At 35.1% G+C, this 26,780-nt stretch overlaps 1 protein-coding gene across 1 annotated transcript in view; it reads left to right on the forward strand.

The window, feature by feature from the left end:
* MACROD2 (mono-ADP ribosylhydrolase 2) overlaps positions 1-26,780 on the forward strand; it is a 2,018,887-nt gene that overhangs the window by 54,070 nt on the left and 1,938,037 nt on the right. The window contains exon 3 of the mRNA XM_042980930.1: positions 16,662-16,769. Within this exon, the coding sequence (XP_042836864.1) occupies positions 16,662-16,769 (108 nt within the window). The remainder of the gene's footprint in view (positions 1-16,661; positions 16,770-26,780) is intronic.

Below are 26,780 nucleotides of genomic sequence, written 5' to 3' on the forward strand. Positions count from 1 at the left end.
TGCCAGTACCATACTGTGTGATCACTACAACTTTGTAATATTACTCAGCCATAAAAAAAGAGTGAAATCTTGCCATTTGCAAGGAAATGGGTGGAGCTAGAGAGTATTATGCTAAGTGAAATAAGTCAGAGAAAGACAAATACCATATGATTTCACTCATATGTGGAGTTTAAGAAATGAAACAAGTGAACAAAGGGGAAAAAGGCATACAAAGAAACAGACTCTTAACTACAGAGAACAAACTGATGGTTACCTGAGGGAAGGTGGGTGGGAGGATGGGTTAAATAGGTGATGGGGATTAACGAGTACACTAGTTGTGATGAGGGCTGAGTGTTGTATGAAAGTGTTGAATCACTATATTGTATACTTGAAACTAATATTTCATTGTATGTTAACCGGAAATTTATTTAAAAATATTTTTTTTATTCTTTCTTTGGATTGACTGATTTATTTAAATTTTTGTTAGTTGATATACAGTGCAGTATTGGTCTCAGGAGTAGAATTCATTGATTCATCACTCGCAACACTGAGTGCTCATCACAAGTGCCCTTCTTACTACCCACCCACCTCCCTCTGTCAACCCATAGTTTGTTCTTTATCATTAGAGTCTCTTGTGGTTTGTTTCCCTCTCTTTCCCCCCCCTTCCCATATGTTCACCTGTTTTGTTTCTTAAATCCCACATATAAGTGAAATCATATGGTATTTTTCTTTCTCTGATTGACTTACTTCACTTAGCATAATACATTCTAGCTCTATACACATCATTGCAATGGCAAAATTGCATTCTTTTTGATGGCTGAGTAATATTCCATTTATTACACGTGTGTGTGTGTGTGTGTGTGTGTATATACACACTTCACATTTTCTTTATCCATTCATCAGTTGGTGGACGTTTGGGCTCTCTCGATACTTTGACTATTATTGATAATGCTGCTATATAATTTACCCCTTTGAATCTGTATTTTTGTATCCCTTGGGTAAATATCTAATAGTGCAATTGGTGGGTTATGGAATAGTTCTATTTTTAGCTTTTTGAGGAACCTCCATACTGTTCTCCAGAGTGGCTGCACCAGTTTGCATTCCAATCAGGAGTGCAAGAGGGTTCCCTTTTCTCTGCATCTTTGCCAACACCTGTTGTTTCTTGTGTTGTTCATTTTAGTCATTCTGACAGTTGTGAGGTGGTACCTTATCATGGTTTTGATTTGTATTTTTTTGATGATAAGTGAGAACTAACGAATTTAAATAAAAGCTTAAAAAATGTAATTATGTCAGTGATTTTAGGTGTAAAATAATATTTTAGAGCAATGGCCCTCCAACTTTAATGTATTTAAAAAATCAGCTTAAAGCTTGCTAAAATGAAGATGTCTTCGGCCTTATTCCAAAAGATTTTGTCTTGTTCTATGTAAAACACTTGCTGAACTTACCTTAAAGATAAAAGAATAAAAAAAAAATAGAAGCTTTGAAAGTTAGTGAATTGTGAAGCAGGAAATTAAAATATCATATCCAAGTCATTACTGTGCCTGCATAGAAATTTACTTTAGTTTGACAGAAGTCTTTGTTATTATTCACCAAAATATTTCAAGTCGGTAGCCTTGATTTTGAAAATTTCCTTTGTTATAGTTCCTTTTATGTTTTATCCTTGTCTGCTATGCTCCCTCCGGTCTTCCTTTCTTTCCTTTAGTAAATGTTTGAGTATCTACAATGTATCATTCATTGTACTAGGAATCTGGAATGACTCAAATATGCAAAAGGCATGAATCTAGCCTTGGTGTTCTCATTTAAGAGGCTGAGAATCATTTATAAAATAATTGATAACTATATAATATACTGAATGACAAAGTTATTCGGGGTAGTGGAGAATTCACAAAACATGTGACATTTGTACTAGCTCCTAACAGATGAGTAGGAGTTTGTCAAAGGGATGAAAGGAAATGACATTCAAGTTAGTGAGAATAATATTTGCTAAGACCTAGAAGCATTCAAGAGGCTGGTTTGATGAGAGCAGGGTGATGGGTGAATTGTAGAAAATGAGGATGCTAAGATAGATTAGGACAAGGGACCTTTATCTTTTGATTCACTTTACTTTAATGCTTAATACACCAGTGTAATTTCAGTGAGTGTCAAGAGGAGAAAATGAATTTGGGATATTTTAAGAGAAGAGTTGGCAGGATTTACAGACTAGTTGGATATGAGTTAGGAGGGTTAAAATTGAACTACAGTGAGAGGGAGTAAGGGTGACTAATTGGAAGAGTAATGAAGATGTAACATCTGGTGAAATTGGACGTATACAACTTTCAACCATGTTTGGATAAACAGGGAGCTCTTATCCAATGGCCAGACCTTATCTTTAAAAAACTTTGTTTCTTTTCAGCTTTATTGAGGTATAATTGACAATTAGATTGTAAGATATTTAAAGTGTTTAGTGTGATTATTTGATATACATCATGAGAGGTTTTCCACCATCACCTTATCTTTTTTGAAGTTATCTCAGCATATGAGCCATGTTTGTTCATGTGTTCCCCTTATGCCTATGAAAGTAAAGCAGAATGATCTTGTAGTTTGCTTCTAAAGCCTGTGCGTGACTCAGTTATTTTATTTTAGGAGTTGAAAACAAAGGTATAACCAGGGATATATTAGAAGATTTACGTGTAAATAAAGGTTTTCATGTTATAGTATAATTTTTAACAATAAAAAAATTGGAAATAAATGTTCTCAAAAAGGAATCAATCAGATAAATTGTGGTATATTTGTTTGCTGGATGGGTAAGCTAGGGAAAGGCTGGGCTGTTGTAACAAAGAGACTTAGTAATGATTCCATGGTTTAAATATTTTACTTTATTTCTTACTTTATAGGGGAGTGTTTCAGGTCAACTGGAAGTTCAGCTCCATGTGGCCGTTCAGGGACACAGATTCCACCCATCTTATTTTTCTACCATCTTCTGGGGCAGTAATGGTCTAAGTTTGGCTATAGGCATATCCATCTGGCTTTATTGAAACTGTTCTTGCCAAGGTCCACAGTGATGACATAATGTTACATCCAATGGGACATTTTTAGTCCTTCTATTCTCTGTGACCTCTGGAGCTCCTGAGCACTTGTTTATTAAACTTTTTCCTCCATATGGCTCCTGCTTTTTTTTTCTCCTAAGTATTTGTTCTTTGCATCTTTTTCATGTTCTTCCCCTTAGCCTTGGTTATGAAGGTTGGGCTCGCCAGTGTTCTGTCCTTGGCCTGCTTTCCTTTACATGTGCACCCATGATGATATCACCTGGGGCCCCTACCACATAATGATGTCTCTGAATCTGCATTTCTAGCCTGAAAACCTTTCTTTTCTTTTTTTTTTCTTTTTTTAAAGTTTATTTACTTATTTTGAGAGAGAAAGATGCAGGGGGCAGAGAGAGAGAGAGAGAGAGAGGGAGACAGAGAATCACAAGCGGGCTTTGCATCCACAGTGCAGAGCACAAATGGAGCTCTAACTCAACAAACTTTGAGATCATGACCTGGGTCGGAACCAAGAGTCAGACCTTTAACTGACTGAGCCACCCAGGCGCCCCCTGAAAACCTTTCTTTTATGCACCAAGACCTGTGTATGTATAACACTTGTACTTAAATATTCTGTAGGAAGTTCAGATTTAAGATACCCAAGATTGACTTAATATCTTTCTTCCCAAACTAGCTCTTGCCTGTCATAGCCACCTAGATCAGAAACCAGGAAGTCAGCCTAAGCAATTTCCTGTTCCCCCTCCTCCACTGAGACCCTAACACTTTGTTAAATATTCCTGTTGAGTGTTTTTGCTGGCATTTGTTCTTTCCTGTATCCATTGCCACAGTCTTAGTTCAGGATAAGATTAAGAGCTTCTTTAGGGAACTGTGTTTCTATTCAAGCTCCCTTCCAATTTTATTTATTGATTAAATAGGTTAGTGATTCCTTTTACTGGTGTTTGGTGGATAACAGCTGGATGTTTAAATTGTATAACATCTGGCACAGTGCCAAGTTCAGTTCAGCTGTTAACAACTAAATTATATTAATAATAAATGAAAAGAGCTTATGAATAAAGATGAATTAAGATTAGTAATTATATTAGTTTAGTAATTGTAATATTCAAAGAATTATGGGAGAAAAATTTAATACTATTTAGGAAAAAAGAACTAGAGCTAAAGAAAATTATTTTCATATTTTAATGTTTAACTTAATCCAGTCTAAGTCAAAGATCTCCAGTGTGTTGTAGCTTTTAGCACCCTGTAGGGAAAGGAAGAACAAATAGTTTTCAAACTCAGTTGGTGTGTTAGTTCAACTTCTCCTTTAAATTTGGCAGGACTCCTATGTGCCCTGCTAAAGCTGAACAGAACAGAAAGCCAAGCCATAGACTGTCATGCATGACAGTTCTAGCCAGTTAACCCAGATTCCTTCTGGACATCTTGCCCACCTGTTTTGTTCTCTTATTGGCATTGGGACTGCTAGCTTCTATTCTCTTGTGATCTTCACATTCTCCCTTGCAGTTTCCTTGACTCTGGCATACCTCTGTATGTCTGTATGTACTCACCGAATTTTAATGTCTTCTGTGCTTCAGAGTGAGAAACTTTCTTCTCTATTCCCAGTTCATTGGTTGAGTCACTTTTGGCTTTCCTGCCAGAAGAGAGGTATTTGAGCATAGTCAGTATTTTTGAAAAGTAAGTATTTTGCTGGGTGGCATGTATGGCAAAAAAAAAAAAAAAAAAAAAAAAAAAAAGGCATTTTACCTAGTTCCAGATTAGTAGTAATTTTCCTCTTCCTTCTGCTAGCTAACATTTATTGTGTTTTCACTGTGAGTAGGGCACTGTTTCACATACTTTAAATCTTAATCCATTTAATTCTCACAACAACCCTATAAGATAAAGACTAACCCCATTTTACAGGCAAGTCAACTGAGGCCCAGAAAAGTTAAATTTGATCCATGCTAGTAAGTGATGGAGCTGGGATTCAAATCAAGGCATAATGCTTCCAGAGCCTGGTTTTCAATCACCATTCTGTACTGACTCTTAGAAGAGGGGATGGTACAGGTACATATATAGCTATAATACAAATAGAGATGTTCTTTTAGATAATGAAACCAAAACACCACATGCAAACTGTGTGAGTCATCATTATGGAGGGAAAGGAATACTGAAACTGCCATCAACTAGTTCTGTAACTTTGGGGAAGACTGAGGCCTTTGCATTCTTCATCTTGTAGAGTTCCAAGGTCTCTTTTAAAAAAAATTATGTAGAATTCCAGGTTTTCCTGTTTATTAATTTAGGCCTTATACTTTCCTCCTTTCCCTGTTTTGTTTACATTCAGGTGCCTACTACAGGTTAAATCATATCTTCTCAAAATTTTTACTTTTTGTTTAAGTTCCACAAATGAGTTACAGTTTTGTATGTGATACCATGGCCCATTATCATGTATTTTTGCCCCTGTAGAACAAACCAGATCCTCTTAGACATAAACACATTCAGTAATCAACTGGCCAATGAATTATGTATTTGCTGTGTATTTGTCAAATATCTGCCTCTGTGCTAGACCTGTAAAATCTTGATATAAGTTAGTCAGTAGTTGGGTGTTGGTTCTGCTCCCCAGAGATCTTACAGAAATGATCACTGTATAATATTTTGAAGCCTGGCCTTTAAAATTTGTTCATTTTTGTGGTATGACAAAATATTAAAATGACATTTTGAAACATTTTGTGTCAGAGAGGCACACACATAGTGATTTCAAAAATTTCAAAAAGATATTTACCCACAGTCTACAGTTACAAACATATTGTTCATAAATGTGTGTATCTATGTATAAGTAAGTGAACCAAAATTTTATAGAACAGTAGTTTTTATTACTATATGTTATGCACTGTAATTTTTTAATTCTGTTCTATATCATTTTTTTAAAAAATTGGTTGCAGTCTATCAAACTGAGTTTGCAACCCAGTAAAGTATCTTAACCTACAGACTGAAAAATGCTACACTTAACAAAAAAGAAGGCAAATTATATATGCTGTTTTTCTGATTTTCTAGTTTTCAAATATATCTTTATTTGAATGAGAATTTATTTATCTCTTTATAAATTAGGATTTCATAAACTTTACTATAAGGGCAGAAAATTGATTCTCCTTGTCTTTGGACCATAGGAACCTAATTGATTTTTATACAAGATTACTTGAAGCATTAGGTTGCATTATTCTCACATAAATTTTAGACTAAGAGTCATACTATGTATTACTATCATAGTTTTTAACAAAATTGATTTTTATCAGATTATATCATTAGGATAAAACACATTTTTAACACTTAAGCTCCCACCTCATACTTCTTTATGGATAATTACATTAAACTTAAAAAAAATTCTGTAAGAATGAAATTTGTCTTTATTTAAAGAACCTATGGCTCTTTTTTTTTTTTTTTTTAGCCTTATAAAGCTGATTCTTATTATGAGGCAATGTTGCTCAGTTGTTAAGCACATAGGTTCTAGAACCACATTTCAAGGTTTCACATCTCAACTGTCAGTTGTAGGACATTTTCGAAAGTTAGTTGCTTAATCTCCATGTGCCTCAGTTTCTTTAGATTACCTTAGTGGAGTGGTTATCATGGTTCAGTGTTAATATAGAGAAACAGGCCATACAAAATAGATGGGTAAAATTGTGAACATACCACTTTAGTAAATAGGGTAGAGTTAGGATGTATACAGATTGATCTATTGTTCTTATTTAAAGATATGATGCTGAGCACTCCACCCCCTCTTGTCCACATACATTCCTCTCTATTCTGGCATATCCATTCATTCTTAAATCTTACGGTTCTTTAAGGTGTTGCAGATGTTAGATTAAAAGACCTTCTCTCCTAGAATAAGTCATAGTAGGTGTTATGCTGGAAGTTTGAAACTTCATTTTTTAAAAGTTTTATTTATATTTAAAAAGTTTTAAGTTTTATTTGAGAGAGAGAGAAAAAAAAGCACAGGTGGCGGATGGGCAGAGAGAGAAGGAGAGAGAGAATCCCAAGTAGGCTCAGCACTGTCAGCATGGAGCCTGATGTAGGGCTCAAACCTGTGAACCATGAGATCATGACCTGAGCTGAAGTTGGACTCCCAGCTGACTGAGCCACCCAGGTGTCCCCTGCAACTTCAATTTTGTTTGAACTTCAGTCTTCTTCAAAGCCTCTGCTTTGAAGCCCCTCCCATTCCTTCTTCCTTCCTTCAGTTAGCTTTGCTGTGCAACAAACTCTTCCAAAATTTAGTGGCTTCAAACAACATTCTTTTTATTATTGCTCTTCATTTTCTGGTTAGCCAGGAGGTTCTATAGTTCACAGGTGGGTTGGCTGTGGCTAGGTGGTCCTGGATGGTCTCACATATCTGGCTGGCATTTGTCAGGCTGGTTGCCCTAGGGAACCTCATGTGAGATGGCTTGTCTCTGTTCTAAGTTACGTCTTATTCTGCAATAGGCTAGCCTAGAATTTGTCACATAGTAGGCTTGACATAGCTAGAGAAGACGAACATTAATGTGCAAGCACTCATTAAGCCTCTGCTTGGGTCATGTTTGTTGATGTCCCATTCATTGGTCAAAGGCAATTACATGGAAAAGTCCAGAGTCATTGTGGAAGAGTCCTATATAAGGGAATAAATACAGAGAAATGGGATTCTTTGGAAGTATTTTTGGCCATTCTTAGTTACTGAATTTTTTTTTTCATTAATGCTCTTTATTTACAAGTAAACAATCAATTAAGGAGAGTAATAGTTTTCTTGTTTTAATTTTGTGCTCCTGAGTTACTGAATTTTTACCACAGAGTAGATCCCAATACATATTAGTTTTGATTATAGTTTTATTGTTTGACACACAAGCATTTATTCTGATTTGATGGAAACTTGCTTCGTGTTTATTTCATGCCACTTTAGTAACTATTTTCTGTTTCTAATAGATTTCTGATAGATACCTGGCTGTAGTCATTAATCCTTTGAATCTAACATCCAGATGTCTGTGGGAGACAGGCAGTTAACTGAGTGAGGTTAGCCTAGTTTGCACATAAACAAATATGCTCTGTCATAAATTGGAAAGTGAAAGATGCCTATCCAAAGGGTACATAGCCTCTACTCACACATCAGGTGAGGATGTGGATTCAGTATTTCCAGGTCTCTTGATTTTTCAAAAAAGTAGGAAATCTACGTTTTGATGTGAAATCTCACATTTAGTGTGAAATGTGATTTTGAATGCTAAAATTTAATTAAAAATTTAAAATGCCTTTTTCAATGGCAAAAACAATAGTGATGCTCTTTTAGCTGAATAAAATAAGCCTGCCAATTTGTGACTAAGGGATCTGAAACAGCCACTATCCAAAGGACTTCTGCTTTTGGTCCAAACCTGAAGAGTTCGTCTCATCTGCCACTGCTTCTCAGTTTGTGGTGTTCTCCATATTTTCATTCTGGATGAATACTTATTTTCCTCAATACTTATATTCTCTGCCCCTATGACTTAGGAATGCCCTTCGATTTTGTCATCCTTATCCCATTCTACAGCCAGCTGGTATTCTTACTGATCCTTTAAAACTCAGCTTGGAAATTCCACTTTTATAAAACTTCACTGAATGTTATTTCTCTGTCTGAAACTCAAAGCACTTTGAGTCTTTGTTATGGCATTGATAATAATCTTCCTTGTATTGAAGTTGTTTGTATGCTTTATTATCATTCTGCTAGAATGTGGAGTTCATATCTCGGCTGGACTTTGTATTTCCTGCATTACTTAGCATGGTTATCATGTCTGGAATGCCTGCCTCCCTAATCAGGGGAGGTCTCACTCAAAGAGGAGCACTTTATTTGAAGGTTTCCTTTTCCTGACAGGTTTAGTTTGGAGTCCAGGGCTGAAGAAAAAAAAAAAAAAAAAAGAATCTGTTGTTGAGATTTTCATCCGTGGAACCTCTGTGGAAGTTGAAGCTAGGAAGAAAGGCAGGGGGATTGAGTCTCAGGCCAATTAAAGAAGTGAGCTATTAAATTGGAAGGGAAAAACAGGCAGGAATCTGGGATATGGCATCATGATTATTAGGCAGGCATGATCATAGGAGATACAGGTGTCGCAGATCAATAGGCTAGCTGGTTTTAATATATAATCTCAGGAACACAGCCTGCATCTCTGGGGTTCCTTGAGGTCTGAGGCTGTGTTCCTTAAAGCCTCTTAATGAACCCAATATTTTTCTGATCGTCTTGATTATAAATTTAATTTAATGTAAACATTAATTTCTATAGATATTTGCTTGATCTTTACTTTTAAATTTTGTAGCATGGTCTTACTGATTTTTCTGGCATCCTCAGAATTGAAGAGGTACACTGGCAAGAGGCCCCTTGTTGCGGGAAACACTCAGCCAATTGGTGCTCTTGGTGGCTTTTCTGTATCATGCCCATGGTTGCTAGAACACTTAGTATGAGGGAACTTAAGAATTTGGACTATTCTTAGGCACTTCAGATGACTATCCTCCTGCATCTTTGTTTTCCAAACATGGTCAGGGGACCCAGTGGTGGTCCCTTAGCTGTTTATCAAGTGGCCTTTAGGTAGTGTGGCAGTTCCAAGCAAATGTGATGAGACAGTTTTACTCAATATATTTTAAAAGTTTGAAATGTAAAATATAATTATGATTTTTATGAAAATTCTATTTTGTTATCAGTTATAGTCTTAAAAGTTATGCTTTTAAAATAGGGTAATATTGGTCAGTTAATCTTAATGAAGATTCAGTTAACAAAGTTTGCTTCTCCTAATGTATCTTAATGTCATTAGTGAGTTAATAAAGAATTTGATTAAATTTGTTTTTGTTGTTGTTGCTATAGCATTGCATTATATTCCTACCTCATAAAAGGGATCAATGTCTTTAAAGTGGTTTAATTGATGCCTAAGAAAAGAGGTGAAATTGTAACATAAATGCCAGAATTCAGAATTAAGTCATAAATGTAAATAGTAAACAGAGTTCTAGTGCAAATAGAGTATGTGTTGGGATAAATAATCCGCAAGTTTGATGATCTTGCATAAACAAATAAGAGAAAATATAAATAGAAGATACATGATTAATATCAGCAAATTTGATTTTACTATGTAGTCCTCTAATCCCTGGTGTGTTGTATGTTATGAACCATTGTCAAATAGTAGCAGGAAACAACCAAGGTCTTTGTATTATTTTTAAGGTATTGTAACGACATTGATAAACCAATTACATTTTTTTCCTAGGACAAAAGCAAATAATGCTTTGAGGGGGGAATTCCTATGTTTGTAATAGAGAAGAGACTTAAACAACAGGCACCTAATTCAGAATTGGACTCTTTGAAATAAAAAATAGGTAAATGAGAGCTTGCATAGCATATTGGGTAAGAGCATGGGCTGCCTGAGTTCAAATCCCAGGTTTGTACTTACCAGCGGTATGTACTTGGTCAAACCACCTCCTTTCTATATGCTTTAGCTTCCTTATCTACACAGAGGGAATATTAGAAATATATAGTACATAGATTTGTTAGGATGCTAGGAGCTAATATTTATAAACATTAGAACAGCATCTGGTGCCTAGTAAATGTTATATAAGAATTAAATAAACTAGAACTAAATAAAAATGTCCATTAGAAATGTTTTTGTAAAGATGAGATTATGATTCAAATAGATATAAAATAAACACTTATGAGCAATTTTATTTAACTCTGGTTCAGAAGAGAATTTAAAGGGATCACATATATAGGTAGTAAGGAACTCTGAAAGGAATTTGCAAATAAATGCAAATTGACCACAGGACAATATCAGTTGCATTCAAGGGAACAATTTATTTGTGTTTCCATGGACAAGAATCATTTGCATTTTTATCTGCTTTCTATAACTTACAGAATTGTATAATAGCTCAAAGACAATGAAAGACATTATGCCGATGGGTAAACTAGATGGGATACCCACTATTATACTTTCTCCTCCATATCAAAGTCTTTCACAGTTTTTTTTTGGACAAAATATTACAAACAAATGATAATAAAACCAATTGAAGGTTAATAACAAATATTATTTGTTACTATTCCTCAGAGTAGGAAGTAGAAGGGACAATTTTTTTTTCAAATACCACTTTTGAATGTTACATGATATTAACAAAGACATTCTATTTAACCAAACTTTAGTTTGGTTCCTCTAAGCCCTTTTATTGACTAGGATCCATTCTTGGTAGACCTGCATAGCTCAGTGTTAGCAAGAATCTTGCTAAGTCAATTTGGAGAGTATTCCCTACCCTGGATGTCTGATTGTCTTCTTTATCTGATTTTTGAAGCCTTTTGTCTTCACTCCTGACTGATTGGGGATCTATTAGTGAGGCTAACTCCTGAGCCAATGCCCTAGATGACAGCCATTAATCTTAGGATTCTAAGTATACTCTCTGAAGCTGGGTTAGAGGCCCAGGCTTCTTTGTTTGAAAGGTACTTCTTGGGCTAGAAGTCTTTCTTCTTGGCTTTTTGTTTTCAGTGGCAATTTACCCCTGGGCTGCGAAGGATTCTCCTGGCTCTGTGTAGGCCTGTTTTCTGTATTTAATCCTGCTTCTCCCTTGGGAACTTCTGAGTCCACTGAAATGCCCTTCTTGAGGTTTTGCTGATTATATGCTATGCTATCTCTGCCTACTTTCTTTCTTGCTGGCATGACTTTACTAAGGATAATTTGGAACTTCATTGGCTTCTTTTGGAAAACTTAAGATCTCCAAAACTGGCTCCTCTAAGATCTCTCTCTTCCCATTGCTTCTGATCCTCCTTCCTCCCCTTATAGTTGTTGATCTTCTTTTCAACTCCCTTGAATTTCTTGATGTGTACCTTTTCGTATTTCTACCTTCAACATCCCTCTTTTCCCTTCCCACTGAAGCTTCTCAACTCCCTATAGTCATTTGGACTTTAGGCTCCCTACTGCTCATCAGGGGCTCTCAAGGGACTCAGGGACTCCTGAAAGCAACTACTCATGGCAGAAAAGGAAGAAAAGATAATTGGAAACAGACCAGATGCTTTATTACTCAGATAAACTTTGGAGACATCCAGACAACTGCTTGATGTCTCCTCAGTTTGTCACCTAAAATTTCCATCTATAGGGTATTGAAGAGGGCATCTTTTGGGATGGGCACAGGGTGTTGTATGGAAACCAATTTGACAATGAATTTAATATATTAAAAAATAAAAAAAATAAAATTTCCATCTATAGCCTCTATACGATTATAATTTTTTTTAACGTTTATTTATTTTTGAGACAGAGAGAGACAGAGCATGAACGGGGGGAGGGTCAGAGAGATAGGGAGACACAGAATCTGAAAAAGGCTCCAGGCTCTGAGCTGTCAGCACAGAGCCCGACACGGGGCTCTAACTCACAAACTGTGAAATCATGACCTGAGCCGAAGTCGGACGCTTAACCGACTGAGCCACCCAGGCGCCCCTCTATATGATTATATATCAGGGAAAATGAAAATTCTTGAAAGTCTCCTCCACAAATGTTGGTTAAAAAGCATTACCCCTCATATTGAACAGGTTGCCTTGATTTTTTCCTTCTGCCAGAAACAAAGTTTAGATAAAAATATCAAGGGGAGCATAGATCAGAGTGTATTACTGTGTTTACCTGACTTATGGCTAAAATTTTAGAATGAAAGCCACAAGATCTTTATATCTGTTTTTATGTATGTATATATTTGTATGTATATTATGTATATGTGATATTTTTCTACTTTTGGATTGTATTACCACATTAATCCATAAAATCCCATAAAGGAACTCTATTAAAATTGTCTGAAAGGTAAATGAGAGCTTATAAAAATATTCCTAAAACTCTCAGAAACAGAAACTAATCCAAATACTTTGCTTTTCAACTTTATATGACTTGAGTAAATTTTTGGTAAATAATATTCAGTTAATATTTTTGGCTTAATAAAAATAACTATCTTCTGAGTTATTAGTAATATGATAAGAGCATACATTTTGCTGTACTTGGGTACAACAAATAACGTTGTATTATATCTGGATGTTTAAGATTATAAAAATTTTAAATTCAACCCAAGACCAAATATATAAGTAAAAATGCAGGAAAAATTAATGCCGGATATTCATGACAACCTTGTATTTGAAACATAGCAGTAAAAGAAAAATCCATTTATTTAACTTTTTTAGGTTTTTGCTTTTGTGCTGCTTTCCTAACATTCATGTACTGTAAAAATAATTAACTGGGAAATAACTTGAGATGATGACGAGCTTTGTTTCATGTTGAATATGTCTGCCTAAAAATAGTTTCCATGTCTTTGCAAGACCTACATATTCCAGTTTTAGTTAGCATTCTGCTAAATCAGTTTAGAGAGAATACTCCACCCTCAATATTGATCAAATTCCACATCCCCTTCCATACCCCAAGTGATGTCTGATCACCCTAGCCTGCCTTTAGCAAGAAGCCTAAGTCTGTTCAATCAGAATCTCCCCCTGCCTCTAATTTTTCTTCTTAGTGATTTTCCTTCCATTGATTCCCACTCTGCTCATGGCTGCAAATCCCTGCTTGTCCTTGCTGTATTGGGAATTGAGCCCCATTCTGTACTGAGATCTTTTTTTCCCAGTTGCAGTATTTTCCAGAATAAAAATCTGTTTTTACTACTTTAATTACTGTCTTTTTTGCTGTTGTTTGTTTATATGTTTTATAATATAAATAGTATGCAATCTGGAAGAACAATTACTGTCATATGTGTACATTGACAGATATTTCAACATGTAGTTGGATAAAGCCAATTATGTGCAAAATGTGAATTAGTTTTTGTGTACATATATAACGTCCATGAGGTAGCAATGCTTGACAGTTTTCTGTCTTATTGCCGAAAACTCAGGATGTAGGAAAAGATACATTGGAAGAGCTGATCAAACACAGTTGTGTGAAAAGGAAGGCAATGCATTGCCATTCAAATAAAAGAAATTATTTTCTGGTGGTAATGTACATTGCTGCATTTACAGAGAGTAGTTGGTGGTCAAAAGTATGAGGTCTGGTTTTGGCTTATTGCTAAAGGAAATACAGATACTTATTAATACTCTCAAATTATAGCTCTTGAGTAAATTTATGCCTTTTTTATATACCGTGTGAGACATTGGGCAGCAAGTATAAGTCTGGCTATGAGGAAGAAGGATGCTTATACTTATTCATGATGCTGATGATTCTAATAAGACCATTTTGAGTAACTTATTTGAATAACATGTCACAGCAGTATATTTATTTGATATGTTGAATTTGCTTGAACCTTTAGACTCAAAATGTCACAATTTTAAAATTTGCAGATGAGAGATGAGGATTTCTTTTAAGAAAACTGAAATGTGGTATAAATGCTTGAACTTTAAGTCTTTCCAATACCATTCTTTGATAATTTCTTTATATTTGGAGAAAGAAATACATGATTTATTGTCACATATGTTAAAAAGTCACATTATTACAAATACAATTTTACATACATAATGCTTCATGAACAAATGAAGAAGTAGCTTTTAGAACTAAATGCAACTTTAGGAAGGATTAGAAATCTATCTACTTTGTATCCCAAGTTGGAAAGTCAAACTTTATGCTTTCATTTGTGATATGCTTATCAGCTTAATGCCTGATGGAGTTCTGAAACTCATCAGTGAGAAGTGTTTATAATTTCAGGTTTACAACAGTCCAAATACGTATACTTTTTTTTTTGACAAACCACCAAATATTTATTGTCATTCAATAATCTTTAACTGGGAATTAGGACTTTATAATTTGGTAAAAGTAGTAAGACTAGAAACTGATTGGGTGTGGAACTCAAGGTGTTCTGGCTCAAAGTCTTTGTCAGTGGGCCAGGCATTGGCCTGGCAAGAGCACAAACAAAATTCTTTCACTGATGGGAATAACAACAACAACAACAACAATAATAATAAATGTAATGATACATTTTTCAAAATAATACTGTTTGAAAATATTTCTTAACTACTGTGTTTTGCTGAATACAGATGTTGACATAACTTGTCATCTTTGTAAATCCTTTGTTAAAAAAAAGGTAGTGTTGAGAGCTTACTGTGGAACAAGTATTATTCTAAGTATTATGAACTCATTATTGTGAAGGAGCCAGTAATTTACAGACTGAAGCATAGAGAAAATAAATAACCTTTCCAATATCACCCAGTTGTTAACTGGTAGATCAAAATTTGAACAGAGACAGTCTGGTAGTAAAGTGTGTGCTTTTAGCCATTACCTGACAAGGACAGACGGTACTGGAGAAGTCCTCGAGGTGGTTTTATTTTTTTATTATTGTTTTATTTTGAGGTCCTCTAATGCCTTTCTCTGCTCTTTTCACATACAATTTTCCCATTTTCTCCTCCTCCTCCTTATTATTATTACTACTACCATTGTCAACACTAATGAATATTTTGATTAGAATCCTTTAAGGAGAGCAGTGATTACAAAGAAGGGGATGCCTTGGAGACAGAAAGAGAGAAAAGATCACTTTTGTGGCCCAGGATCATATCCTTACTCTTGGCCAATTTTTTTCTATGGCTATGGGGGTCCAAAGACAGTTTAAGTGACTTGTAACCTATCATCTCTAATCTCCTAAATACTTCAAAATTGCATGCTCATTTAAGAGTGTCATAGTGAACTGATAGCATTATCTTCTCCCTTGAAAGATTTGCACAGATCATAAACACTTTAAAAAGTTTGAGTTTATAAATCACCTTTCGTAGAGGTATATTAAAAAGCTTTCTATGTATAGTAATATGATGTTTTTTAAATCATTGATTTTGTAAACCTCTGTGTACTGTATTAACATCACTTGTTAAGAATGAATGAATCTCAAATTATAGTATTATCATAAAAGATTTAAAAGTAGGTCAAGTTGTAGAATGTAATGTTTTGGCTTGTTTTCAACTTACCAGTTTGCTGGCTGTTGTGTGCAGGACAGAGCTTTTCTCTTTTAAATCTAGCAGCGCCCTCTAGAGTGAAAGGTTAATACAATTTGATAAGAAAAGCAGTTTGACCCATTCAAGTATTTTTGATCCTTCCCATTTTGAGGGGCATTTGTTACTTACAAGTAGCAAAGAGTGGAATCAACATGTTTTTGTTCTGGGTGAATATTTTTTTCAAGGATGACTTGGTAACTACAACAAAATAGAAAGAAGCTCATTCACTGTGAAAATTTATTTTTGTCTTGGCAAATCTTTCAAGGGAGAAGATAATGCTATCAGTTCACTATGGTACTCTTAAATGAGCATGCAATTTTGAAGTATTTAGGAGATTAGAGATGATAGGTTACAAGCCACTTAAATTGTCTTTGGGCCCCCATAGCCATAGTTGTACATCTTTTTCTTATCTTCTTATGAAACTTGATCGTTCATAATTTTATTTTAAAATTGGTATTTTCATAATAATAAGAAACATTGAGCTTTTTTGACCAATATAACATGTCTAAATTTATTGACTGCCTATTATATACGTGATGTACTGCATTTGTATTGAGGAATACATAATAAATAGAGAATAAGCCACACCCCTGGTACTTACACATTTATTTCCACTTGTCTTGTATATCAGATTGTGACCCATATTGGCTATTTTATCAAAATTGTCCTTAAATAAATTAAGACTATACTATTGATATATATATATATATATATATATATGTATATATATATATTCTTTTTTTTTATTACAGAAGAAAATACTCAGGAAACATCACAGGTGAAGAAAAGTTTGAGTGAAAAAGTTTCTCTCTATAGAGGTGACATCACATTGCTAGAGGTAGATGCTATAGTCAATGCGGGTGAGTACTTGATTTTTTTGTGATGTATTATACAAGTATTATTTTAAATTATTTTTCATAAACAGGAATGTAGGTATTTTAGGAAAAGATGTCCTTCCTGGTATAGAAATATCTTATGTACTTCCCTTCTGGATTAAAAACACTGATGATTTATTTTACGTATGTGCTGCAGTTAATTTGCTAACTCATGGTATCCATGCTAAGTTGAGACTAGGGTACTAGATCATTGGAAAAGTGATAGATTATTGCAGAAAGTTCCTCAGAAAGAACTTTACCAGCTCTATTGTTGCTGGTTTCACACTTGGGTTAATAATTTGCCAACATAAAAACAAATTCATCAAGCTTTTTCCTTCTTTTGAATAGGTTGTAAAGAGATGATTGAACTACACCAAAAAAAGTAATCTAGAAAGTAATTGTTTCTGCAGTTTCCAAATCACAGTTGTTTGGTTGCTCATGTTTGCTATGAAATGCTTTATTCTAATTATTTCAATAATCAAGTAATTTTTATGTTTGAAAATAGGGGAAATTAACTTATTTATGGTGGTATCTCCTATATATTTTATTATGTGACTATATGTCAAATACATAGTAGTTGTGATTCTATAAAAATAAATGTCAATAATAAAAGGGTATTTAATGATTTTAATTTGTGTTTTGTAAAGGTAGGCTTTTTTCAGCCTATCTTTGGCTTGAAAATGCCAAATAAAAATAAATTTGGACTTAGGTAAGGAGAGACTTTGTTCAGAAAGATTATTACAGTAAGGGGAAGAGTACTATTGTAATAGGAGGAGAAAGAATATTGCAGTAGGAAGAACCACTTTGACCACAAGATCTGTAAGTATCTCAAAGATCAATCAGAAAGGGGCTTTTCTTTTATAAGGAGGAGTAAACAGGCTAAAAAGAATTGGGTGTGGGGGACTGGGATGAATGGATGGCATGATTGGACAGTTGATCAGGGAATAATCTTCCCCTGAGGTCCGCTGATTCTTGGGAGGGGTCATTCAGGAAGGATTGTTCACCTTCCATTGCTCAAGGATGGGTCAAAGTCCAGGGACTTGAAAGAAGGAGAAAAGCCTTACTAAAGTTTGGTCAACTCCAGTTAAGAGCTGTTGACCAATCAGAATGGTCAATATGGACAAACAGTTCAGCTAATCATTTATGAGTGAAAGAATGGGAATTTGGAAGATGTGTCTTGGTCTTGTCATAGGTTACAAGGGATCATCCATGAGTTTTATCTCAGTCACACGGGGAGCATATTTCTGTGCTGGTAAGCTGTTTCCTCGAACACAAAAGGGTGAGGGGTAATTTTTTGGCAGTCTCTGTTTTCCAGGAGTACAGGGTTCATGTGAAGTTCAACATTGTCTTGAAGTTTCCTCTGGTGATGAGTAAATTCACACAGGATAGTAGGAACATGCTTTGGTGGGTGAACAGAAGGACCTCACAGAGATCTGGAATGTTGTTTAGGAGATAGATAGACTTATAGCAGGAAGTCTGGAAGTCTAGTCAGCTTGTTATTCCCTCAGAATTGGCTGTCGGTTGCTTTGTACTGTAATTTGCTTTGCCATAGTCAGAGCTGTTTTTTCTTTTTCTCCTCTTCTGATTCCCCTGTGATTCCTTTCTCCTCTGCTGCATCTCTAAAATGCAAAACCTTCATGAGAGGGGATCAGCCTTGGTCATTTAATCACCACTCAATATGAATCACTTATTTTGGATAGAATTACATCTTCATGCCACCTCATAGGCTACAAGTCTCCCTTATATCTAGTCTCTGTGGACTGTTCATTTGTAGCCCTGGGTATCAAGATGCTTTTCTCTGATCTATGGGGCCTCTGGGGAAGACATGCCCTTAGAAAGAATCCCATGAACTCCTTTCCAGTACAGAAGTTTAATCAGATATTATTGTAGCTATTAAGTCATTAATGATTTATTATGCTCTAAATCCTATAAATATGTAAGCTTTAATTCAAAAAAATTTAAAAGCTTTTATGTATATATAACACCAACCTTCCTGTATATTCTTGTAATTTCTAGCTGTTAATCCTAGTTCTGTTCTGTGGAGTACAACTAGTGACATGTATTTTCTTCTTAAATACCTGAAAATAACTCTTGAGTTTCTCTTTCTTGTTATTAACATAACATTGGATTTGCCACGTTGGCACACTTAATAATAGCAACAATTATGGTTTTTCTTGGGTTTTGTTAATTGTGTACATGTGTAGCTCCCCCTTGAGACTATAGAATGGTGTCTTTTCATTTTTTTGTGTCACCCTCCAAAGTGATGTCATGCCATTATGTTCTTAATACTTGATACTGTATATGTGTTAAATTGAACTACGTGCAATTGAACCATATGCTACAAAGCACCTCTGAGCAATTGCACATTCAGCATTGAGGACTTGATGTAGTGAAACAATTTGGCTCTGATTTTAAAAATGAATTATTTGATCAATTAATAAAAATAATTATGGGGTGGGGCGCCTGGGTGGCCCAGTCAGTTAAGTGTCCAACTTTGGCTCAGGTCATGATTTCATAGCTCATGGGATTGAGCCCCTCATCGGGCTCTCTGTTGTCAGTGCAGAGCTCACTTCAGAACCTCTGTCTGGCTCTGCCCCTCCCCTACTCTAGCACATGTTCTCTCTAAAAAATAAATAGACATTAAAAAATAATTATGGGATAATTTTTACTGAAATAGAATAAAATGGTGCTAAACAGGAAAACATCACTAATAGAAAAAGAACATCGTATCACTATTTTGATTCTTGTCCTTCCCTGTATGCATAATTTTTTCATAGCTGCCACATAGCTGTGTACAAGGGTTTGATGAATTAATATGAAGGGAGGCAGTAACTTTCACTCACTCCCAAAAAACATTTGGCACCTTTAGCTCACCTCTCTGGCTGAGATTATATTATAATTTGGCCATGTTCTGCATCTCACAAAGACAAACTCATTAGGAAGTTCCTGGGTGTATGGAAAAGAGATGCCAAATGTACAGTGTAATGAATCTATTTACAGCTTTCTGCTGTGCAGTTTGTTTGCCTGGTGTGTAAAGAGAGGAACAGCATTTTATTCTTTCAAGTGAACAAGGCAACATGGCAGGAGACTTCAGAGCTGCCTCTAGTGAGAGGGGAATGAGAGGCAGTGCCCCCTTCCCCCCACCCCCCCAGTCAGGGTGCCAAAGCAGCCCAGACATCACTTCCTATCAAACTTCTAAAGGTTCTCTTCCCACGTTCATGTTATATTAGTTCGTTGGAACACCAGGGATTATTTGCCGTGAATGAAATGATTTGATATTTAAACTTTTTCCTAATAAAGTACTCCTTGAACTTCCTTAGATTTCTTTAAATGTGACCCAGGATGAGCCTCCTATGCCTCCTATGTATTTTATTCTTCTCTGTAGGAATTAATGCATATTTGGTATATTTTAACAGAACAAATTTTGTAGGCAGTAAGGCATACAGGGCAGTAGCACAAGTTTAAGAGTGAGGCAGACCCAGGTTCAAATTCAGATTCTCATACCCAGGGTCATTTTTTGTTTAAACTTTTTATGTTGAGATAATTATAGGAAATTGCAAAGAGAGTACAAAGAGTGGGAACACCTGGGTGGCTCAGTCGGTTAAGCATCTGACATTGGCGCAGGTCATGATCTCGCTGTTCACGATGAGGTTGAGCCCTGCATTGGGTTCTCAATGGTGGTGCAGAGCCTGCTTGGGATTCTCTTTGTCTTCCTCTTTCTGCCCCTTATCTGCTTGCTTTCTCTCTCTCTCTCTCTCTTTCTCTCTTTCTCTCTCCTTCTGTCTCTCACTCGGAAAATAAATAAATAAACTTAAAAAAAAAAAGTACACAGAGACCTGTGTACCCTTCACCTTCACCTGTGTAAGCCTCCCCCGATGGTGACATGATATAGCTGTAGTACAATATCAAAACCAGGAAATTGACATTGGTATATTATAACTAGACTGTAGACCTTATTCAGTTTTCACCTATTTTTTTTTTACCTGCATTCATGTGTGTGTGTATAGTTCCCTGCAGTCTTATCCCATTTATAGATTCATGTAACCATTACTATAATCAAGATACAGAACTGTTTGATTATCTTGAAAGAACTTCCTATTTTATAGTATCCACCTCTTTGCCCTCCCCTTCCCACTCTCCACTCTCATTATTCATTCCTTTACTTTTGTCATTTTAAGAATATTATATCAATGGAATCATACAGCATGTAACCTTTTGAGATTGATGGTTTTCACTAAATACAAAGCCCTTGAGGTCCATTCAGATTGTTGCATGTGTCAGTAGTTCATTCCTTTTTATTTCGGAGTAGTGGTCCCTTACATGGTTATACCAGTTTGTTGAGCCTTCCACCCATTGTAGGACCTCTAGGTTCTCTGAAGCATTTTGCTATAACCAATAGAGCTGCTATGGAGATTCATGCACAGGTTTTTGTATATAGCAGAGTATAGGATGATCTATTTACTGTGACTGTGTCCTTGTATAATTTTGTATTAAGGCTATTGGTCAAAGCGTTGTGGTTCTTGCTAAAGCTCAGGGTAGAATACATTAATCTAACTTATGGTTCAGTATATCATTAGAGACAATTTTACTTGTACTATAATCTTAGAAAAATATCTTATAGGCAATATAATTGTTACTCATTTGTGAATTGTGTCATGAAAAGGAGTTAATTCTCTAAGTCTAATGGGTTATGATTGGCCAAAGATGAATTCAGTTCGCCATAAATAGGATTTTTTAAAGTGGAAAATGAGGAAGATTGATTTGTTTATTTTAGTTCTTCCTGTCCCTACCCCAGCATGCCCCTATATTTACATGGTGGTTAATCATGGAGGGCTTGGAGTCAGAGAAATCATTATTTTATTTCTTATTTTATTTTTTAAATTTATTTATTTTGAGAGAGACAAAGACAGCATGAGTGGGGGAGGGGCAGAGAGAGGGAGAGAGAGAGAGGATCCCAAGCAGGCTCTGTGGCTCAAGCTGATAAAACTGTGTCTGATGCTTAACTGACTGAGCCACCCAGGCACCCTGAGAACAATCATTATGTTAAATGTGTCTCTGTAACTTCTTTACCAAAAGACCTTCAGTAAATTATGTAGCCTTTCTGAGCCTTAGTTTGTTCATTGGTAAGATGGAGATAGTCCTGTTACTATCTATTCCTATTACTGCTTCCTAGGGCTGTTGTGAAAATCAACAGATAACATATACAAAGCACTTCACATAGTGCCTAGTATGTAGACACATACTCAGTAAATGGCAGCAGAATTATACTGGTTAGTTAGAATATCAGAAAACTGATTTTTTCTACGAATGTCACAAGGTAATGATGCATGTTTTTCAAATCTTATGCACAGATAGATACTACCAACTAAATGGGTTTGTCCTATGTGTCCATAACTTTAGTTGTTATACTATTCACTTGAATTTTGTCCGGGGAAAGTTGTCCAATTCTGAGGCTTTTATGTTAAATGCCAAGTTTTAAAACATTGTTGGTAATTTTTGTGAACTAATGGTCTAGAATAATTGTTTTAGCTTACTTTAGTGATTTTTTTTTTAGTGTATCAATTGTGAATGTCATAACTGTCTAAAAAATTGAGATAGTGACACAATTGGATAGATGATAATTTAATAGCTGGGTATAATTTAATTAAAAGAAAAGTTGATGTAGAATATCTGAATATCTACACAGATAAATCAGGTACTGGGACTGCATATGAAGGAAGAAATTTTACTTTATAGAAGTTTCCTTAAATAATCATCTCCATTTGCTTAAAATAAATGTTTTTTTATGTATTCATTTAGTAAAACCCAAATAAGGCATATTTGAAATTAGAATCTCGATCATTGAGAAAAGAGGTTCATTTACTCTCAGAAATATTTTAGGACAGAATTGATAGCAACTGCTTAATTTAATATAAATTTCATTTCTGCTAGCAAAGCAGTTAAGTTTTATTCTTTATTGAATTTCTGTATTGTATGTTTTTCTTGTAACAGTTTATTGAATAATAATAGACACAAACACACACACATAAGTGTACAGCTCAATGAAACCCCATCCAGATTAAAAAGCAGAACATTACCAGTATGTTGGAAGAACCCTTAGTACTCCCTAATGTTTTGTAGTCAGTGTAGGATAGTATATTTACTGCTCTGGCTTCCAGTAGTATACATTACTTTTGATTTTTTTTTTTTTTGCATTTCGTATAATTGGGACCATATCATATATGCTCTTCGATATTTGGCTCTTTTTTAGTTCACTGTTATATATGTAAGATTTATCTATGTTGTTGTATATAGATATAGATCATTTTTTATTGTTATCTAATATTTCATTTTGTGACTATGTCACTATTTCTCTATCAATCTACTATTGATGGGGGTTGCAGTAATTTCCAGTTTGGGATTATTAGTACTTTAGTGATCATTCTTACATATTTGTGTGTGTGTGTGTGTGTGTGTGTGTGTGTGTGTGTGTATTTTTGTGAATAGATATCTATATAGACAAAGGGGAAAGAATTACTATACATCAATCTTTCCCTTCACTTCCCCTCCTATGCTATGTCAGAATTGCTGAAAAGTTTCAAAATCTCCAATGTGGATAGCTGTGGGATAGGTTTGAATAGACAGGTGTGGAAAGAACCATTTTTTTAAATGTTTATTTACTTTTTAGAGAGAGAGAGAGCACGAGTGGGGTAAGGGTAGAGAGAGAGGGAGACACAGAATCTGAAGCAGGCTCCAGACTTTGAGCTGTCAGCACAGAGTCTGATGTGGGGCTTGAACCCATGAGCAGTGAGGTCATTACCTGAACCGAAGTCAGATGCTCAACCAACTAAGACACCCAGCTTCCCCGTAAAGAACCATTTTTTGAGATGAATTCTTAACCTTGGCTACATGTTTAAGTGTGAGCCTCCAGCTATAAGGATCTTTTTCTAGTGTAAGGATAGACAGAAAACAGGAAATACTGGAAAAAACATATTTAAATAAATCTAACAACCATCACCATTCCTAGATTGGAAGATGTAGTATGTTAAAAATGTCAAAACTCTTGGAGTAACCTAGATTTCTAATAAAAATTTCATTGATATTTTTGAGATTTTGTTCTGGTGATAGTTGTTTTTTTTTTATTTTGAAATTGGCAAAATAATTCTAAAATTTATCTAGTAGAACAACAGGATGAGATTTGCCAAGAAATACCTGAAAAGACAGATAAATGGCAGAAGTTGGGGGAGGAGTCACACAATTCCAAATGAAAATACATATGTGAAAGCTATAATAATGAAAAAAATATACATCACTACCTCACACCTTTCATGAATACAAATTCTGTGTGGAGTTTAATAGCAATTAAAGAAACCACTTAAAAGATAGAAGAAAATATAAGGGATTGTGTCTTACCTGTGGGTGGGAAAAACCACTCTGAACTCACTAACAGAGAAAGGAACCAATGAGAAAGACTGAAGAACTTGACAACACAAATATTCCTTTTTAAAAAAATGTTTATTTATTCTGAGAGAGAGAGAGAAAGAGACAGAGAAAGAGAGAGAGAGAGACAGAGAGACAGAGAGCATGCAAGAGAGGGAGCACGCGAGCGGAGGAGGTACAGAGAGAGAAGGAGAGAGAGAATTCCAAGCCGACTTTGTGGTGTCAGTGCAGAGCCTGGCATGGGGCTTGAGTTTGTGAACTATGAGATCATTACCTGAGCAGAGATCGAGAGTCAGATGCTTAATCCACTGAGCCACCTGGGTGCCCCAACATAAATATTCTTGAATGCTTCAAGAGAAAGTCATACCATAAATATATTTGGAAAGTAAATATCAAATTGGAAAGAAAGATTAGCAACATATATGACAAAGGTTTACTCTTGTTATAGTAATAAGAAAATAATAATAAGTATAAGCTTTCCTCAATTAAAAAAGACAAATGTCTAGTAGAAAACCTGCTTAGGAATGTGAACATGGAACTTAAAAAAAAACAAAGAAATGCCTTATAAAAATAAGATTAAAAATTCAATACTGTGAGGATGCGGTGAAAGGAGGCATTGTGATGTGAATCATTTTTTATTTGTTAATTCTGCATCGCAGCATATTTTTCAAAATATTTCTACTCTTTGACTTATCACTTCTTTGTTTTTCTGATCTATAGTTTTTTTCTGAAGGAATTTATAGAACAAAACTAAACATTAAACTTCCAAGGAATCAGAAGATAATTCTGAAAAGAAAATAATTGCCAAGGGGATGGATGGCTGTTAATAAATTCCCTCTGAGTTTTCATCTTCTATTTTTGACTCCTGCTATACTTTTAGATGAATAACTCTAGGAATTAATTAGTAACACAGTCCTCAGAGGACTTTGAGAGACTAAAATTAAAAAAAAAATGATAGAGAAAGTAGTAGAGGTTGCTTGGGAATTTGTTCTGTTTTCAGATATTTTTTTTCTGAGAATTTTTCAATGCATATAGGAAAACTTATATTTTGTCACACATACTAGTTAACTGGATTAAAAATTATTATTAGAGATTTTGTTGGGGTCTGATTATGGAAGGAATGTGCCCTAATATTCAAGGAAAATAAAAAATATAGAGAAGAATAAAACATTATCTATAATTTTTCAGTTTACTGTTTATGTGTCAGGTTCTTTTCATTTCATAGATGTATTTTGAATTTTACAAAATACTGCTTAATTTTTTTATTTTTTTACTATTATGGTTATTTTTATGTGTCATTTTAAATAGCTGTATCATATTTAATCATACACATGAGTATTTAACTGTTCTCTCAATGTTGGAGATTGAGTTTGTTTCAAGTTTTTTACTGTTATATTCAGGCTGAGACAAATATTCCTAGCAGGTAAATCTTTGTAAAAATCTTTGATTATTCATTACCTTGGAATAAATTCTTTGAAGTGAAATAATGGAAGTATGAAAGTTTTTAAATGTATGTAACCAAATAGCTCTGTGGAAAGGTTAAATGAATTTATATCTCTCATTTATGAGTACTAATTTGATGACTTAAATACTAGTTTGATGACTTAAATTTTTTAATCATTTATTTATTTTTTGAGAGACAGAGTGTGAGCAGGGGAGGGGCAGGGAGAGAGGGAGACACAGAATCCAAAGCAGGCTCCAGGTTCTGAGCTGTCAGCACAGACCCTGATGTGGGGCTCGAACTCACGAACCATGAGGTCATGACCTGAGCCGAAGTAGAATGTTCAACTGACTGAGCCACCAAGGCACCTCTAAATTTGATGACTTTTAAAAAAAATCTGTGCCTTAGAATTGTATTTTATTGTTTTAACTAACATTTCTTTGAAGACTAAGACCATAACTTTTGTTATTACCTTCTGAAATAGAAAGCAAAATTATACCTATATTATTTTATTGGCACAAATATGGTACATGTAACTTGCTGGCGGTAGCCAGGAGGCAATGGGTGAGGTTGGGTTAGTTGGAGGCTTGAAGAAAATAGTACTGAATGTTTCTCAGCTGAGACACCTAATAGCTCAACTTCAATGCCACTGCCTCTCTTCCTGAGATTCAAGATGGTGGGGACAGAGACAGGCACTGAATTTCATTAAAATGAAAGAGAAATTGTTTATTTTACTTTCAGAGTAAGTAGTGCCTAGGATTTAGCATAACACTTGACACTGTGTACATTTTATGGTATGGCTTTGGTTCTTGGAGGTCACCAAGTATAGTTTCTCTTAAATTTTGAGCCTTTATTCTAGGCAAGAAAATTTCAGAGCACACTCCTGGGGCTGGAATGGGTGGAGTTTCCTAGGTGCCATATAAACTAGGATAATCCTGCTTTGTAAAGCAAGTCTTGACATTTACTGAAAGCTTCCCAGCTTCAGAAGCTAGACTAAGACTAAGCTTTCTCAATGCTACTTTTCATGTGGACCGAGCCAATTGAACTGAGACTTGAGGATGGAACCAGTCCCCTGGGAGGGTAAGCAGCTGTGCTTACATTAGGATAAGGGACATGGGGAAATTCTAATTCAACTG

This window comes from Panthera tigris, chromosome A3 (assembly GCF_018350195.1).
Source record: "Panthera tigris isolate Pti1 chromosome A3, P.tigris_Pti1_mat1.1, whole genome shotgun sequence".
Classification (NCBI taxonomy): domain Eukaryota; kingdom Metazoa; phylum Chordata; class Mammalia; order Carnivora; family Felidae; genus Panthera; species Panthera tigris.